The sequence below is a fragment of the Triticum dicoccoides genome, chromosome 7B (assembly GCF_002162155.2).
Source record: "Triticum dicoccoides isolate Atlit2015 ecotype Zavitan chromosome 7B, WEW_v2.0, whole genome shotgun sequence".
NCBI classification, from domain to species: Eukaryota; Viridiplantae; Streptophyta; class Magnoliopsida; order Poales; family Poaceae; genus Triticum; species Triticum dicoccoides.
Genome location: NC_041393.1, coordinates 696034580 through 696053953, shown reverse-complemented (window position 1 = coordinate 696053953; position 19374 = coordinate 696034580). Strand labels below are relative to the sequence as shown.

The window sequence follows — 19374 nt, the reverse complement described above, 5'->3', positions numbered from 1 at the left end:
AGCGGCGTGTTTACTCTGACGAGGTTTGACCGGTATACGGGGCCCCTTAGGTTTGGCCTTCCAACCTCCAAATATAAGGATTTCGGGTGTGCATTTTTGGTGCCCTTAAAAATTTACGGGTTGGACCACTTTTACGGTTTCTGTTCTGGACACTTTTTTCAACCAAAACTGTAAAACGCAAAAATTATACGGGTTTGACCACTTATACGGGGTTTGCTAGAGATGCTCTGATGTAGAGGCAACGCATGTGCCAAATGAGTGGCAGGCGTCCAACTGGGATGAAAAGCAATCTGAGATGGTGGGGCATCCATCTCCGAGAACTGAAATTAAGCTTGGCACATTTTTTTTTTGCAAGCTCAAGACTACTATCATGAATATGCAAAGTCCCATGGGTTCTCAATTCGCATAGAGCATCGCCCAAAGGTCAAGCCAGGGGAGTACCGTAGGGGCAAGCTAAAGTGCTACAAAACCGGGGGAAACAAGAACGATGCAACAACAAAAAAACTAACAAAGGGGATTAAGTAGTCCCAGAGGGCAAAAGGACCACTCTAGTCTCTAGAGGCGACTTTATTATTGAGTAACAAAGTGAGTGTGTTTTAGCTTGAATAAAAGCAGCCGAAATTCCTTTTTCAGAAAATAAATACAGCCAAATTCCTGTAAATGGAAGCAATTTTTTTGATGATTCGCTTGTTATACCAACAAGTGCGTCGGTCACACTGCTAGTACATCCTCTTTTTTCTTTTGCAAAAGACATAGGTCTATTATAAAATGTCATTGAAAGTACAAAACACTCCAAGCATAATAAAATTATCACAATCGAGATTCTTGGACAACCAAACGACATGCTCGCTTATTTGCCTTTGCTTTTTCTACTTCTGTCTTTGCACATCTATGCCAACTCGTACAACATATATAGTAGTACGCCCTATCCTTGTGCATTTGTTTTTGGAGCGGGCCTTGTGCATTCATCTATCCTATCTTTATTCGATGTCTTGCAATGCCACGTTATTGCTACGGATGAGGGCACGGCACACTAGCGTACGAGAGGAGGTTACGCATGCCGCCCCATTTCTCTCGGTTTCCCGATCCGGGCATGCACGCGCGCACGTTACACCCACGTATGACTTGGCAGTCTGACCCACGAGCTAGACTCGGATCTTACCCAGCCACGACGACTAGTAAAACCCAGTCTAACTAACCGTTAACCCCTAACCATATCCATTGGGGGATAGCTTGGGGAATGCGAACCCGGCCACGCTATAAGCTCGGCCGGCCTCTTTCATCGCCCCAGCCCGTTCACAAGAACATCCTTCCTCTTCCTCAAGCCAGCCGTTTCCTTCCCGGCGAGCAAAATGGTCTCCGCCGATGCAGCTCGCAACATCGTCGGCATCATCGGCAATGTCATCTCCTTCGGGCTCTTCCTCTCCCCCACGTAAGCCAGCCTCCTCTTACCTAATCTATCCATGTACATGGAAGGCGGTTGTTGGTGACTTGTATTTGTTGCCTGTGTGCGCGCAGGCCGACGTTCTGGCGGATCTGCAAGGCCAAGGACGTGGAGGAATTCAAGCCGGACCCCTACCTGGCGACGCTGCTCAACTGCATGCTCTGGGTCTTCTACGGACTCCCCATCGTCCACCCCAACAGCATCCTCGTCGTCACCATAAACGGCATCGGGCTCGTCATCGAGGGCATCTACCTCATCATCTTCTTCATCTACTCCACCAACAACAAGAGGGTACACATATGATAGTACATCCCTTAGTCATTCCTCCTTAATTCTGCCCCTAAGGCCCTAACCCATGCATGCCCTTGCGCGCGTGCAGCTGAAGATGCTCGCCGTGCTCGGCGCCGAGGCGGCGTTCATGGTGGCTGTGGTGGTCGGCGTGCTCCTCGGCGCCCACACCCACGAAAAGCGCTCCATGATCGTCGGCATCCTCTGTGTCATCTTTGGCTCCATCATGTATGCCTCCCCGCTCACCATCATGGTACGTAAAATGATGTTCTACTCTTTTTATTTCTTGTGGAGGTTCTGCTATTTTGTAGAGTTTTATTTTGCACTCAATCAGTAGTTGCGTGTTAGGCCACGCGTAGTGAGAGTATCATGGCTAGTATCATGCATGCCAACTAGGATTGAGTATCATAATAAATACTATGCTACTATATGTCATGAATGACAATAAATAAGGTTAGATATAAGATACTACGATATGATACTATGCATTAGAAGGTACTACTATACACTAGTATCATATGCATGATACTACTCACTACGGGCAGACTTAATGATGCACGTGTGGCTAACCAACATTGTCCTCTGCTTGTGGACTTGCATTCCGTATGGCTAGCCAGCGAAACAACTTTCTGTTGCACCCGCCAAACTCTTGTGTTAGCTAGCTGTTGAGTGACGTTCATGATCTAACTAAAACCTGTGATCCAGCGCTTCATCACAAATGTGTGTGCGATAACTTGGGGATGCATTGCATGGATATATAGATCATATGTTCCTGCTGTTGTAATCTTTGCCTTTTGATGATCCTTCTCTTTTGCCAACTCTATGAGGTGATATGATGTCGAAATCCAAAAAAGGATACTGCACCGGCCACTGACATCGGGGTTCCATGAATCCCGTGGGTCATGCAGTCTAGCTTGGTGTCGTAACTTGTTTACTCATCATCTAGGTCATGTACATTTAATGACTCAGCCTTGTGCTTGTAACAAATTACGAAAGTACTAACTAACATTGTATCCTGCTTGCAGGGTAAAGTGATAAGGACCAAGAGCGTGGAGTACATGCCATTCTTCCTATCGCTGGTGAACTTCCTCAACGGCTGCTGCTGGACAGCCTATGCGCTCATCAAGTTTGATCTCTACGTGACGGTCAGTACACTACATACACATCTCATCAAGAAGTTGCAACTCAACCAAACTTACACTCTGCATCTTTTTTTTACATCGATATAATTAACCGTTATACCTTTTTTTCTTAATTATGTGTAGATCCCCAATGGCCTCGGTGCTTTTTTCGGCCTCATCCAGCTGATCCTCTACGCCTGCTACTACAAGTCGACGCCGAAGAAGGAGAAGAGCGTCGAGCTGCCCACTGCCGTCAACAACAACACTGGCGGCAGCGGCAACGTCTCCGTTACCGTCGAGAGATAACTCGGCTTTGCAACAGTAGCAAGCCCACAGCCAGCGATCAAATCCGGCCCACCAATGGCCGAGATTTTAGCCCAAGACATTTTGAACAGTTAAGACTTCCGGATGATGCTTCAACAAGTGTGGTGCTAGCTAGTACCATTTGTTAATGTTAGGTAGAGTCGTCTAAGTGTGCCTTTGTTTCGTGAACCATTGTCGTCTGTCTAGTGCAAAACTGATGGAACAATGTATACGTAGCTGAGTTGTCCCAGATAGTGAATGAGACCAGGCTTGTCACCTGCTCTCTCAATCTCTACTCTGGTTGGCGCGCAAAACATGTCTGGGCGGAAAGGAGACACGGGCTTCCTGGCTGACTGCTGCTCTTTTCACGTGACGATGCCTGCTTGTTGCTGCTCAACGTACGCTTGTACTGGCAACCTGTTCGTGTACGTTTCGGTGTGTGTCTAGTGTAGCAGTACATCAAATTTGGGCGTTAGAAGTAATAAAGACACCACTAACTTAAACTTGGACCTTATTATTTCTACGTAATATGCATGTATATAGAAATCTTGCACCGGAGCCTTGCTTTGTTGAGCTAGGGAGGCAAGAGGGTGCTGCTTTTTTCATTATAAATTTATAACTATCCAGATGTTACCCGCAAAAGAAAAACATATGTCATCTTCCGTACAATATTTCAGAGGGTGGTAAGTGGCATAATCTACAATTTCGGAAAATTCATGTGTGAAGATTGATTTTGCAGTTGAGCATGAATATCAAACTAAGACCGGTGCACGATGAACCCATGTTTCTACTTGGCTGCCCATTGCATGAATATCAAACTAAGACCGGTGCACATGCATGGGATACCATCATGGCATATGCACCGCATAGCAACATCACATATTTCTGGACAATGCTTAGTGAACATTCATACAAGTGTCTAGGAGTCATTGCTATTAGTTGCTTATTTAATAGTGCCTGGTTGAGACTTTTAATATGTTTAGTGTGAACCTTTGTCCACTTGGAAGTTGGAACCTTAGAACGTCTTCTTCAGAGTCTTATTGAGTTTTTTTAGGCTGCATGGTTGCCTATCTAAGCTATTCTGATATTTCTTGCAATATATATCTATTTGTCTGCCGTGGATGTGCTTATAAACTAGAGAAATTATCTCTAATTTCGAACAATTTTCAAAGGCCTTCTATCTACTTGACAAAATATTATGGAGCAATGTGAGTCTTACACTTGACCAAAATGAGTTACAGTATTCTATGCAAGTGGTTGTGGAAGTTGTGAAGTACCATCGACAGTTGGAAAATGATACTTTACGAGAAAGATCTTCATGAGGCGTGTTTTGGCCTAGTGGGAAAATGGTTCCGGTGTTTCTCACTTATGACAGAGCTTGATTGGGTGGGGGTCATATCTTTCCGAGATACATAAGAAAACAATAGGTTATGGAGCTATAAAATGCATTGGGAAGATGATTGGACGAATGGGGGGAGGGGATCTAGCTCCCCAATTCTCTAGGCTTCATAGCATCACCTTTTCAAAGAAGAAGCCAATCAAGAATATCATGGGTGATGATCAGATAGGATACCTTTTAGAAGAATACTTATGGAGGAAGTGGCATTATAGTGGTTACAACTTGAAGAAAAGGTTCAATATTTGCAAACGAATGATGAAGGAGATAGTCTGATTGGAAATTAAACAATGGCAAGTTATGTACGAAATCACTTTATTATCTTCAACTCATAGCAGGACTAGTGGCCCACTACAAACACCTTTAGAAGCTAAAGATCCCTTTGAAAATCAGAATTTTCCTTTGGTTGAGACTGAGAAAGAACATCTTAACACAAGATAATCTGATGAGAAGGGGATGGAGAGATGATGAGCATTGCCCTGCTCTGTGAAAGAGATGGTGAACCATCTTCCGTTTTAGTGTTCTTTAGCAATATTCATCCGATAGGTGGTGAATTGTGAGCTTCCAGAGGGCACCATCCGACGTTGAGGATATGCCCGGCAGATGAATTTTCTCTTTTGTAATGGAATCGTGAAGCTTGCTCCTTAGTTGGCAGTTCTCATTTACTAGTTCATTTGGAGGACACCCAATAATTTCTTTGGTCGCAAATTTCTTGATGATCATGCTTCCATCATTTTCTCTTTGAGCAATTATATTAACTTTTGGACGATATTACATAAAAGGTGTGGATGAAATAATCACGAAGAAGATATGCTTATCAACAGAGTTATCCAAGAGGTGTTTTTATGGACGCGCGAATGGGCTCCCATGGCAAAAAGGAGCCAAGAGGTGTTTCTTTCAAGTGGCTTGGACTTCTTTTGCTAGTTCTTTGGGCATTGATTGTTGAGTTTTTTTTTCTCTGGTGTTTAGGAGGCTTGAAGGAAGCCCTAGTGTGTCTAACACGGAGAAGGAACAGAAGGGATGGATGAGACTTTGGAAGTATAAAATACTGGGGAAAATTGTAATTTTATCATGGAGGCTGGCCCGAAAAACATAGAAATACTGCTACAAAATCAAAGAGAATTGTAATTTTCTCATGGAGATGATTTGTGAAGACATTCTTTTTTTGGAGTATCAATTACGCAATGTGTGTGGGTACTGGTAGCCAGGGACACCAGTGGCGGCGCCACGGTAGGGGCCAGCATGGTTGGCCGCCCCGGGTAGCCAAAATTACATATACAAAAAAAATACAATTCGTTTTAGTACATGGGCCAATACATGTGGGGATTTGCATGGGAGGCGCAAAGGCCCAGTTGCAGTCCACGATCTAAAACTAGTTAGCACGGCCACACCCAATCCTTCGACCTCGTGGTACAGGCATTCCAGAAAATCCCCAATCGAGCGGAGCAGCAGCGAGAGTAACCTAGCCGTCGCCGGCTCGCCGCCACAGAGCTCCACCTCGCCGGACCGTCGGCTTGTCGCCGAAGAGCTCTGCCTCTCCGGGCCACTGGCTGCGAGCACCTGATCCACATCCGTCGTTCGCTGGTCCACGTATGGGCGAACAGAAAGAAGCAGCGGTGCCGAGCGTGGCCTATGAGGGAGGAGGCAGCGGCGGCAGTGGATCGAGATCGACCTCATGCAAATAGTCCAATCTATTCTTTGCTACTAAATCTCAAGCTCCCGTTCCTTCAATTTCTAGCCAATTATTGAATAGGTTCAGTACTTGACATGGTGATTTTGTAATGTAGGGAATCTTTAAAAAGATGAAGTCAATTGTTGCTTATTTTGGAACTCCACCATCTAATGAATTTCAAGCTCCTATTCATGTTCTTGTTCCTGAACCTGATGCAAACATTTTATCCACTGAAGCCTCAGATGCAAACATTGTAGAAGATGTAGTTCCTGAACCTGAAGTGTATAATGAGCGCTCTCATGATAACACTTTGCAAACTTCTATTCTAGGATTTAGTCCAACTCACACTGAACCTGATCCTGGACTCCGGAAACAAATTGGAGATTACCCTACTCCAGAAATCAGAGATGCAGTGAGGAGGGGGTATTTGAAGAAAGGTCCATGTCAGCCGTATGGGCATGATTTTCCTCGAAACACTACAGATAACAGGGTATTCAGAGAGGAGTGGTTTGACGAGTTTGATTGGCTAGAGTACAGTGTAAAAGAAAACAAGGTAATTCTCGTGAGTTGTTGGATTGGTATGCTATAAGATGCAAAGCTACAGTTGATCTACTCAATGACAATGCTCCTGGGAATCATCAAATGACTTGTCATGAAATCCAGAAGCAAATGGTACAAGCTTGCGCAGAAAAGACCACCGAAGTAATCATGAATGAGCTTGGGCATAGTCATTTCTCTCGACTTGTTGATGAGTCTCGTGATGCATTCGTTAGAGAACAAATGGCTGTCATTATCAGGTTTTTGAACATAAAGGAAGATATTTTGAAAAGGTTACTTGCTGTCAAGCATGTAGTGAACACCAGATCCGCTTCTCTCAAAAGATCCTTGGATGAAGTGTTTGCTACCCATGGATTATCCATGTCTAGATTGATAGGGCAAGGTTATGATGGCGCCTCAAATATGCGTGGGCAACTAAATGGCTTAAAAAAACTGGTGCTAGATGAAAATCCACATGCGTTTTATGTTCACTGTTTTGCCCATCAGCTTCAATTAGTGATTGTGGCTGTTGTGAAGGGTATCCTTGTGTTAGTGATTTCTTTGGATATGCAAATATGATTGTAACCATGGTTAGTATATTTTATAACCCATTGAATATTCAAGTGAATCATTGTACTTTACAATGATTTTGACTTCTTGCTGACTTGTACTTTGCAATGCTTTGATTTGTAGGTCAGTGTTTCGTGTAAAAGAAAAGATGCATTATTACAGAAGCATCATGAAAAGATTGTGTGGCAATTAGAAAACGGGGAGATTCTTAAAGGAAGAGGCAAACATCAAGAGACAACTTTAGCAAGACCTGGTGATATGCGATGGGGATCTCACCATAGGACATTGATTTGGCTTTATCAAATGTGAGATTCGGTGATTCAAGTGCTACATGCTATTTCTCATGATGGGGAGCAGTGGCGGACCGCCACTTCAGGGAAACTGGGCGGGCAAGTACAAACAAAGCCCATTAGTTTTGCCCTCAAGGCCCAGTATACTCTCAGCGCTCCACTGTATTTACTGTGGGCTGGGCGGGCCATGGCCTGTTTTGGTAACACGTAGCTCCGCCAGTGATGGGGAGGATGCGGACGATAGAGGCAAAGCATCAAGTTTGATGAAATCTATGGAGGTCTTTGAATTTGTTCTGATCTTACATTTGATGCTTAAAGTGCTTGGTTTGACTAATGACTTGTCACAAGCATTGCAACAAAAGGATCAAAACATAGTAAGTGCAATGAACATGATTGTGTCTGTTAAAAGTTTATTGCAACAACTAAGGGATGACAGATGGGAGGCACTTTTGGCGGCTGCCACTTCGTTTTGTATTAGAAGGGAGATACCAGTGCCTAGTATGGATGAGAATATACCAGCAAGGGGTTACCCAAGGAGTTCCCGCAAAATGGTTAGTTGCTTCCATCACTACAAAGTTGAAATATTCAATGAGGTTCTTGACACAAACATAGCTGAGATGAATAACCGGTTCAGTGAAACTTCAACAAGGTTATTGATATGCATTGCTAGTCTAGATCCTAGAGACTCATTCAGCAGATTTAATCATGAGAACCTACTTGAGCTTGCATCTATGTACTCGATCGAGTTCGATCAAGAAGAACAATATCATTTGGATGGTCAGCTCAAGATATACATTGATATATATGATGAAAAGGTCTGATGTTTTTTGCAGTTGTGGCCGTCTCGCTAATCTTGCTCTCGAGTTGGTTGAAACTAAGGGACATTTACACTTCCCTTTGGTTTACCGACTCATCACACTTGCTTTGACTTTGCCAGTGGCGACGACATCTGTTGAAAGAGTTTTCTCAGCCATGAATATCATTAAGACAGATTTGAGAAATAAGATATCTGATGATTGGTTGAATGATCTGATGATATGCTATATGTAGAGCGAGATATATTTGCTGGAATTGATGACAAGAAGATCATAGAACATTTTTCACAGCTTGAGAGACCGTAGAGGCCATCTACCAAACCCTCCTCGTATACTTATGATTAGGGTAAATACTTTTGTTATTTGTTTCAAACTATTTGCTTACTTGTTCCAATACATGTATTGATATCAGCTTGTTCACCTGTTGTAGGTATCTATTAGTCATGGAGTTGGATATTTTGGGCCATGGAATGAATTATTCAAGCAGCGGGAGTCCAAGTTAGTAGTTATGTGTGACGTTTATGTTATATTTTGTGATTTTAGGTGGTTACAACCCAATTCTCGAGAATCTTGAACTGTTCTAAATCATTGGTCATGTAAATTTTCGAGTGCATCTAGCTTCATATTTGAATTTTATGAGATTTGGTTCAGCGGACTTCCATTCGTCAATCAAAATTTTATTCCTTCAATGTTTCGCCCCGGCTAAGTTCAATTCCTTGAACCACACTGAGGGACACGTATGGGAGAAGTTAGAATTGGGGAGAGCCTAATGCGAAAAATTGATTGTTTGCCATGGAAGAGGAACTGGATATAAAGAGTACTAGCTGATTGCTCATGCGTTGAAATTGGGGCACACATATTTTTAGTTGGTCAACATCAATTGTGTCTGACATATATCTTACACCCACATATTCAAAAAAATTGTAAGATTGATTTGATTTGAGCATGGGTAGGGGAAGGCAAGGAAAGTTTTGATTTAGTTGGGGTTTTGGTAAGATTTAATTTTATTTGGTTATGGGTAGGAGAAGGCAAGGAAAGCTGTGATTTAGTTGAGGTTTTGGTATGATTTGATTGAGTTAATGCAAGCACGTGGTTTTTGGGTGGACGGATGAGACCTAAGCCCTGAACGACGTACAAACTCCCCTTTAATTAAAGATGTTACTATGATGGTTACTCTATGAGCGTTGCGGAGGGCGAAGCGTGACTTGATTCACGAAAACATCTGCCAAAGTCCTTTGCATAAGCAATTTTATTACATGTTTCTTAGATGAGCTTGTTGCACTGGAGGGTGGGGAGATACAGAAAACCATGAGAGGGGTTCGTGAACAGAGAAGCAAACGGGGGAAGGGAACTGTGATGCGACCAAATCCGTAAAAGGAATGGCCCAGGATCGGAGTTTTGGGCTCTCTGTGGTGCTCTGGAGGACACAAATCATATTATTTTTCAGTGTGTTTTGGCCAAGCTGGTCTGGAGTTGTGTTAGATCGTGGCTCCAGGTCCCCTAGGACCCTTCGTCCTTTTGTGAGCTCTAGGCCCTTGGTAATCATCTGATTGGAATTACTAAAAGGGTTTTCTGGGTAGGACTTGGAGCGATTTGTTGGTCTTTGTGGATGATTAGGAATAAGTTTACCATCGAGTATGTTTTTCCTGCTAAGCCTGCTGACTGCTTATTTAAACCATGTGTGTTCTTGCAGCAGTGGGGATCATTGACTAAGACGGAGGACCGGGATGCTCTTAATCTCCTGATTTCTAAAGTTCAGGCCTCGGCGTCTTCTCTATCCAGACAGGAGCATATTGCTTAGATGTTTTGCGGTGCTTCGACCAGTTGCTCGCTAAGTCGTTTTCAGTCTTTCCGGCTTGCGTGCCGTGTGCTGGCCTGGGTGCCATGTATCTCTCCTTAAAATTGTGGGGCTACTCTGTGTTTGTTCGTTTTGTGGGTGTTGTGCGCTGGTACTCTGCCTGGTGGCTTTATTTATAAAGTTGGGCATATGCCTTTTTTTTAAAAAAAAAAACACCAGAGCATAGGAGCGGTTTTCATTGTATCTTTTTTTTGAGAAATTTTCATTCCAATTACGAATCAGTACAAAGTAGTTGACTCTTACAATCACACTGAAACGCAAACACAAAGGACCTTGAACACCTAGAGTACCCTAAGACAACCATAACACAAGAAGATCTCCGGAGCCCTGTGTCATCATCCCTGAATCTTGAGAGAAGACCCCTGCAGCAGAAGGATCTGCAACCAGTTGCAAACAGGTCATCATCTTCGACCACGGTACAATTGCCGCCACGCTGCTTCCTCCTTTCTTGACACCAGCGCTGAGAGGGCATGGACATCAATCCAACACACCTGCAACAGTCGTCGCCATCTTTGGCTTTGAGTACCGCGAAAAGTGTCCCTTCCGAAAGGAAGAGAACTCAAGTCATCCGACCGGTCCAGCACCGCGGCTGGGCCATCCACCCGGACAAAGCAGGATCTCCCACCAGCATCAGCGCAAAGGTAGGAGAAGAACAGCAGCAACAAATCATACCAACAAGGAAGAAGAAAGGTCTTCGTCTCCCTGCATCCATCGCCCATCTGAGGATCCAAACGGCCAGTGCCGATGGACCTTCAACCACCATAGCCCGCGACCTCGACGAGATCCGGGAATCCCCAACACCGCTGGCTCCTAGACGAAGGCAAAAGCCTCGCCTGACCGCGAACGGAGCCCGGAGAAACTTATTCCGACGCGACACCACCGCAACGGCCTCGGCAGCGTCTCCCTCAACCCTAACCCTACCACACCCACCTAGCGTCACTGTATCTGATTGTGCAAGTGCGGTTGGCAGCATCAAAAAAGGAAGTCGAGGCAAAAATTTAGTGGTGATAGTGGTGACCCGAACTTTGATGCTCTTCAAATAGCTAGAAACTCTCTTGTTTTAATGCGAGGCCGATATGTATGGCTTCTGGAATGTCAACATTGTTGTTGATCACTGAAAGGTCCAGTGTTTTCGCAAAAAAAAAAAATCTAATCAGGTGGTCCTCTCTCTCTAAAAGGAAAGGTACTTTTTTTTAGTGGAAAAATATGTATCTGGCTTGGGGCTGATCCATGGTATGTGGCTTAGGAAAACCATGGATGATATGCAATCATTGAATACCTGTGAAACAAATGGAATCTTGATTCTTGTACATGGTTTAATAAGATTGAGCAGGATTGAATTCAAAAAAGTTTAACGACACTACGATAGAAATGTACATGTCCCTTCCAAGTTTTTTTTTCTCGATTCCGGTTTTCTACTGGGAGGAACCAGAAAAAACGGTTTCCAGAAGATCACGGATTTTTCAGATTTTTTGGGCCTGAAATATTTAAAAGAATTTTGAATTCGATAACACTTGCGTCAAAACATATTATCGTACTATAAACCTTCCAAGGAAAAGGAAAGAGGTTACCCTCAAAAAAAAAAGGAAAAGGAAAGAGAGATGCATATATACGAGCTAGGAAAATAAAACGGCTCCAGCGACAAATTAGCGTGCCCAATTCCGAGGATAAGGATCGGCTTAATTAGCAAAACCTTCCACAAATGCTGCACGATCCACCGCAAAATCCGTCTCTTCTAAACTAATCACGACATCTACGATCTTAAAAATCCCCCCAAAACCCAGAGCCAAAACCCTCACCCAGACCAAACCGATCGATCATCATGGCGGCGGCGGCGGCGGCGGCGGCGGCTGCGGCGTGCCGCAGGGCCGTCTCCTACACCCTGCGCGGTCCGCCGGCCGAGAGCCTCGCCGCAACGGCAGCTGCGGCCGCCACCGGCGACCAGTTCGTGGACCTGCTCGACGCCAACTTCAACAAGCCTGCCCCGACGCCGCCGGCGAAGACGTGCACGGAGAACAACTCCCCGACGTTCGCCACCTCGGGTGACCCCTGCCTCGACTTCTTCTTCCACGTCGTTCCCGACACCCCGGCCGAGACCGTGTCATCTCTCCTCGCAAACGCCTGGGCCGCCGAGCCTACCACCGCGCTCCGCCTCGCCTGCAACCTCCGTGGCGTGCGCGGCACCGGCAAGTCCGACCGGGAGGGGTTCTACGCCGCCGCGCTCTGGATGCATGGCTCCCACCCCGCCACGCTCGCCCTCAACGCGCGCCCGGTGGCCGAGTTCGGATACCTCAAGGACCTCCCCGAGATCCTCCACCGCATCATCCATGGCGGTGTCTCCACCACCGCCAGCACCCCAAAGAAGCAGTGGAGCGAAGACTCGGAAGAGTCCATGTACGGGGGTACGAGCGAGGCGCGCATTGCTGCCAGCCTGAAGCGCGACCAGGAGGAGGCCGCCCAGGCCGCCGTCGAGCGCAGGAAGAAGCGCGCGGATGCAGCGGCGAGAGCCGTCGAGAGGTACGCCCGGGACCCGAACTACCGCCTCCTGCACGACATGACGGCCGACGTGTTCGCCGCCCTACTCGCTGAGGACATGAAGAAGCTCTCGGATGGCAACATCGACCTCTCGCTTGCCGGAAAATGGTGCCCGTCGATCGACAGCTGCTACGACCGCTCCACGCTCATCTGCGAGGCCATCGCGCGCCGCCTCTTCCCCAAGGGCTCGGCGCCCGATCTTCCCGAGGACTTGCCGGACGCGTACTATGCCTACCGCGCGCGAGAGCGCCTCCGCAAGGACGCGTACGTGCCGCTGCGCCATGCCCTCAAGCTCCCCGAGATCTTCATCTCGGCGCGCGCGTGGGGCGAGGTGGTGTACACGCGCGTGGCCTCCGTCGCGATGAAGAACTACAAGGACCTCTTCCTCGAGCACGACGAAGATCGTTTCAACAGCTACCTCGCCGACGTCAAGTCCGGCAAGGCGAAGATCGCGGCGGGCGCTCTGCTGCCGCACGAAATCCTGAAGTCCGCCTACGACGACGATGGAGCCGCGGACCTGCAGTGGAAGCGGATGGTTGAGGACCTGCTGGCGCTGGGCAAGCTCAACAACTGCCTCGCCGTCTGCGACGTGTCGGGCAGCATGAACGGCCTCCCCATGGACGTATGCGTCGCGCTCGGCCTCCTCCTCTCCGAGCTCTGCGACGAGCCATGGCGCCACCGCGTCATCACCTTCAGCGGGCAGCCGCAGCTGCACCACATCTCCGGCGACACCCTCGCGGAGAAGACACAATTCATACGCGAGATGCAATGGGACATGAACACCGACTTCCAGGCGGTGTTCGACCAGCTCCTGCGCGTGGCCGTCGCCGGCAAGGTCCCTCCGGAGCGCATGGTGAAGAAGGTGTTCGTGTTCAGCGACATGGAGTTCGACCAGGCGTCGTCGAGGCCGTGGGAGACCGACTACGAGGCGATCACGAGGAAGTATTCTGAGGCCGGGTACGGCGACGCCGTGCCGCAGATCGTCTTCTGGAACCTGCGCGACTCAGACTCGGTGCCGGTGACGGCGCATCAGAAGGGGGTGGCGCTCGTGAGCGGCTTCTCCAAGAATATGGTGAAGCTGTTCCTCGAGGGCGAATACATCCTGTCACCGAGGGCCGTCATGGAGAAGGCCATCGCTGGGCCGGAGTACCAGAAGCTCGTTGTGTTCGACTGAATAGTAGACTGTGCTAAGAAAAAAACTGAAGAATAGCACGAGTGAGTGAGCGTGACTGCTTGCCATGGTTTTCTCTGTAGCTGTTTCCATTCCATTCTGCTGAAGAAATTGCAGGCGGCAACTCTCTCTATAGTTTAGAGCTGTCCATGAAACGCACTTTAAACTTTTCATCTCATATTTGTTATTGTCTTTTTGGACAAATGCAAAAAGGAAGATGAGCATTCTTTTTTGCAGAAATTTTTTTTTAATTAATATTGGAAATTTGCCAAAAAAGAGTACAGAGACTTTTTACTTGTAGGAACGCAAAACGTGACAATTTTGATGATGTGACATAGAATTAAATAGAGAGAAAGAATTGAGTATCATATCAATATCATGATACCGTATCATAATAGTGCTATGCTACGATATGTCACGCATGACAACAAATAAGGTCATCTCAGATACTGATATTTGACACTATGTATTATGGAGGTAGTATCATACATTGGTATCATATGCATTGATATTAATGCTATCCACTACAGACAGCTTGATCAATCTCCTCCTTAGACCTGTAAAAGAACCATCTAAAATAGACATGAATGGAAGAGTAAATGTGCAGATCCTACACGCTCGTGTTTGATTGATCGTTTTATTTGGTTATGTGCGCGTTTGGCTTGGCCAATATCGCACACTCCTCAAAGTAGCTCAGAGAAAGAGGAACAATTGAATCGACCATTTCCGATGAGTCAGATCAGAGCAATTGCAAAGAGGGCACGCGGTTGCACGAGTGTGAGACTGTGCGATATTTCTCAAAGGTGTGCCATAAATCCCCTCACCGCTCACTCTTTGTTGTCTCCCGCATCACTCTCCCCTCTCTATCTGCGGTTCCACTAACGTCGACATTGCGGCAACCGTTGACGGTGGGAAGATCTGGACGGAGAACATATGGGCGACAAAAAGATTCGGACAGTGACCATCTCAACGCATTTCATCACCACTTCGTCAATGGTGGTACGCTGTGAACCCACCGTATATGTATGTAGGAGACAAGTAATGTCCTTCAAAGCCCAAGCCCATGCGGGGTTGTTTTTTAGCAGAATAAGTGGTCTTTTTTACAGTATATATCATAGAATAAGTGGTCTTCTTCTTAGAGGTACAATAACCGAATCCCAGGGATCAGTCAAAAACAACCACTTGCTATCAGCAAGACGCTTCAAACTAAACTATGAGCATTCAAACTAGAAGCCGTGTGTTCATGGATGAAAATCCCATCCGTGAATTGCTTCCTTCCCCATCACCCAAACGTAGGTGCCACAAGCAATGCTATTGATTTCGTGCACCATAGCTAGAGCATCAAAAGTGATATGGATTTTTCCAGGCCTCAAGATCTTGTGGTACAGGCCAACTTCTTAGTGAGAGCAAATGCTCTATTCTATCAGTGAGATTTGCCCTGCTGAAACTAGGGAAGAAATCAAAAGCACATTGGGAGTTATCTCTTCGTCCTTTGAGAACAAGTACTTGGGACTCCCGATCCCAGAAGGGAGAATGAAGGATGATAATTTCCAGCCGATCATGGATAGATTTCGGAAAAGATGTAATGATTGGTCGGAAAAGTATATGGCGTATGCTGCAAAGGAAGTACATGTCAAATCAGTCGTCCAAGCTCTACCTTGCTACACGATGGGTGTTTTCCTCCTTTCAAAAGGTTTTTGCGATAAATACGAGAAGCTGATTCGCGATTTCTGGTGGGGGGATGAGAATGGACACCGTAAGGTTCACTGGATGTCATGGGAATGCATGACAATGCCGAAGAGAGCGGGTGGAATAGGTTTTAGGGACATGCACCTCTTTAACATTGCTCTACTTGCCAAACAGAGGTGGAGGCTGGTCCAGAACCCAAATAGTCTTTGTGCTAGGATACTCAAGTCAAAATACTACCCGAATGGCAACCTTTTGGACACTGTGTTTGCGTCTGATGCATCACCCGTGTGGAAGGGAATCGATCCTGGGTTAGAACTCCTTAAAAAGGGTATTATTTGGCGAGTGGGAGATGTGGGAGTATCCAAATCAAACTAGACCAGTGGATTCCAAGAGATGAGGGACTGAAAACAGCTACATTCATAAGGAGGTCGAGGTTAAGATGGGTAAACCAACTCATGTGCTCGGACAGGAAAGAATGGAACGAGCCACTAGTAAGGCAAATTTTTCACTCCTTTGATGCAGATGAGATCTGCAAAATCCCCATCCCGAGGGTGGATGCCACGGACTGCATCGCGTGGCATTATGAAAAGAGTGGCAATTTTTCAGTCAGGAGTGCATACAAACTTGCGGCTGCCATCGAAGGTCATACGAACTTGGCTCCCTCCAGCTCGTCTAGCGCCAGCAATGACCGTAGCATATGGGACTTGATCTGGAAGGCGAAAGTACCCCCCAAAGTCAGGATTTTAGGTTGGAGGGTAGCAACTAATGCCCTAGCAACCCAGCGCAATAAGTTCAGACGAACCATCATTCAGGATGGTACCTGCATCATTCGTGGTACAGCAGCAGAGGACGAGCATCATGCGGTGATTAACTGTACTAAAAGTAGAGCTCTGAGGCAGGCCATGAGGGAAGTTTGGGATCTCCCTCCAGAGAAAAGCTTCTGCTACACGGGTCGCGACTAGTTACAGATACTTTTGGACACGGCGTCAGATGATCTACGTGCTAAAATACTCTTTCTTCTTTGTAGATGTTGGCACTTGCGAGATGATTGTGTCCATGCAGGGGGCAAGGAGTCAATATTGGGATCAGTGGGCTTCCTTCAGAGATATGAGGAGGAATGGGGATCTGCTTCTGTCCAGGAACTTTCAGTTTCAGGCAAAACTACTGGGATTCTGTCCAAACCAGGGGTGAGCGGCCTCGTTGTACAACGCTTACTTTGGTCGACTCCAGCAGTTGGATGGGCAAAGTGCAATACTGACGCGACGTTTCTTCAAGAAAATGGCAATAGCTGGGCGGGAGCGGTGAACCGTGATCATGCCAGTTTGGTCTTGTCTTCAGTCTGCAGGAAACTACCACATTCACGCACGACTGAGGAAGCGGAGGGTCGAGCTGCGCTGATCGGCCTTCAGTCCTTGGCAAATTTCTACAAGGGACCGGTGGTGTGGGAAACTGACTGCAAGTCTCTGACCAACCTTTGCAGTGCTGATAACCCAAGTAGATCGCCGCTATTTGGTCTGATCCTACACATAAAAGCTAGCCTTACAGTCTTTACTGAATACAAAATATCACACGTCCCCAGGGAATGCAACCAGCTAGCACACGAGCTCGCTGCTGAAGCCAGGATTAGTGGAGACCAGGAAATAATTGCTAAAGTTCCCGACAGACTTCAGGGCCTTGTTGTCTCCGAGAGACAGACTTCAGGGCCTTGTTGCCTCCGAATGTATTACAGCCTGAGTAGTTTCTTGGGCACTCAAAAAAAAAGATCTTGTGGCACCGTCATAGGTTGTGCCCACACTTCAGTGAGGGCCATGTTTCTCTCTTTGTGAAACAGAGAGCTCCGTCTCGCCTCAAGAGACATCTGGGATGGGCCGGCCCAATAACATGGCACCTTCCATCCGTTTCGGCCGGGTTTTGGTAAGGTTCCCTAAAAAATACCTCAAAAATATATATTTATCCATATTCTCTATTTTATTTGTTGTTTGGTTTTTCTTTTTCTGTTTTTTTGGTTTTCTTTTTGTTAATTTTCTTTCTTCAGTTGCATGTCTATTTTTCTAATACAATTTTTCTTCTTTTTATTTACATGTTGAATATTTTTTATACACATTGAAAAAAATTAAAATAGATGAGAACATTTTTTCAAATACATGTTTGAGCATTTTTGTAATACATGTGAAAACAAATTCAAATAAACATCGCATATATTTTTAATAGACGCTGAATATTTTATTATTATATATGAAACATTTCTTAAAATACATGTTTGAGCATATTTGTAATACATGTGGAAACGAATTCAAATAAACATTAAATATATTTTTAATAGACGTTGAATATATTATAGTTACATGTGAAACATTTTTCAAATAGATCCTGGACAATTTTTAGTATACACGATGAATACTTTTAAAATACAAGTCAAAGATTTTTGTATACACATGGAACATTTTGCAGATACATGTTGAGCATTTTACGAATACATTATGAATTACTTTTAAAATACAAGTTCCACTATGTTAACATTAGTAAAAGATTTTGAACATTAGTTTGAATGGTATGAAACATTTTTTTTAGAAAAACACGACAATTCTATACATTGGATACACATTTTTTTAAAATGTTATGAATATTTTTGGAATGGTAAGAGATATTTTCTGAAACTATACGAATATTTTTTTATATTTCATAAAAATGTATACTTTTTTTGAAAACATGATCATTTTTTAATTGTCAGGAACGTTTTATTGAATGGTCGAACATTTTTTCAAAACTGCATGAACAGAAAAAATTCACTGTGTTAATATTTTTTGAATGCACGGGATTTTTTAAAGGTTAAGTAAATTAATATTTAAATCATATATATTTATAATATTTAGAAAACATAAGCAAAGTTAAAAATTAAAAAGAGAAAATTAACAAGCAAAGACGCGAAGAAGAAAGAACGAACGGTCATCCCTTCGGCTACTATTGGGCCGGTCCAATAGTACCGATGTGAGGCACCGACTAAGGTGAGACCTCCTTCTACCTCCCTACGGGTGAGGCAAAGCTTTGCCCCACGCTCCAACCGGCACAGAATCCATCAGATGATCAACCAATGAGAGATCATAGGTGTGGGCGGCGAAAGGCGGAGTGAGGAGTCTAGTTAGAAAAAAAAAGCCTAAAGGGACAACAAGGTAAGGCCCAAAAATGAAAATTGACATAAACCCTACAGATTACGATTTTAGCCGCCTTGGTGCTGTAGGGTGTTGTGAGGCCTCCTATTGGATGCCTGTAAGCGAAAAATGGTTGAAGTTTCGCACACTTCAAGAATAATGGGACGGCCCGTAGTTGCGATGCATGGTTAGCCGTGTGGTGCACACCTTTGAAAATTTTCCTTTCATTTTATTATTTTTCTATGGTTTTACATCAATCTTCTTTCATAAGAACTGGCTGTTAGATTTTCCATAGAATTTAAAAATATATAAGAACCAATTAAAAAATATATACATTTTAAAATTTTATCACCTGTTAAACAATGCTCACTATATATTACCAAAAACTTCAACATGTATTTAAAAAACATTAATGTATAGTATAAAATGTTCACTATGCATTTAGCATGTTCACTATATATAATTATATACAACAGAAATGTCACCATGCATTAAAAAAATGGTCACTGTATATAAAAAGGGTTCAACTGTATACT

General features: G+C 45.0%; 2 protein-coding genes across 2 annotated transcripts; both read left to right on the top strand.

Annotated features, from left to right (window-relative positions):
• The first annotated feature begins 1270 nt into the window (after positions 1-1270).
• Positions 1271-3465, top strand: LOC119338465 (bidirectional sugar transporter SWEET6a-like). The gene is made up of 5 exons (XM_037610797.1): positions 1271-1432; positions 1519-1735; positions 1824-1985; positions 2758-2877; positions 2998-3465. Exons 1-5 carry the CDS (start codon positions 1353-1355, stop codon positions 3157-3159), a joined length of 741 nt encoding a protein of 246 aa, XP_037466694.1. The 5' UTR covers positions 1271-1352; the 3' UTR covers positions 3160-3465.
• Positions 3466-12116: 8651 nt separating this feature from the next.
• On the top strand, positions 12117-14232 carry LOC119339426. Its single transcript, XM_037611491.1, has one exon. The coding sequence runs from the start codon at positions 12117-12119 to the stop codon at positions 14001-14003; it is 1887 nt and encodes a 628-aa protein (XP_037467388.1). The 3' UTR covers positions 14004-14232.
• The last annotated feature ends 5142 nt before the right edge of the window (positions 14233-19374 follow it).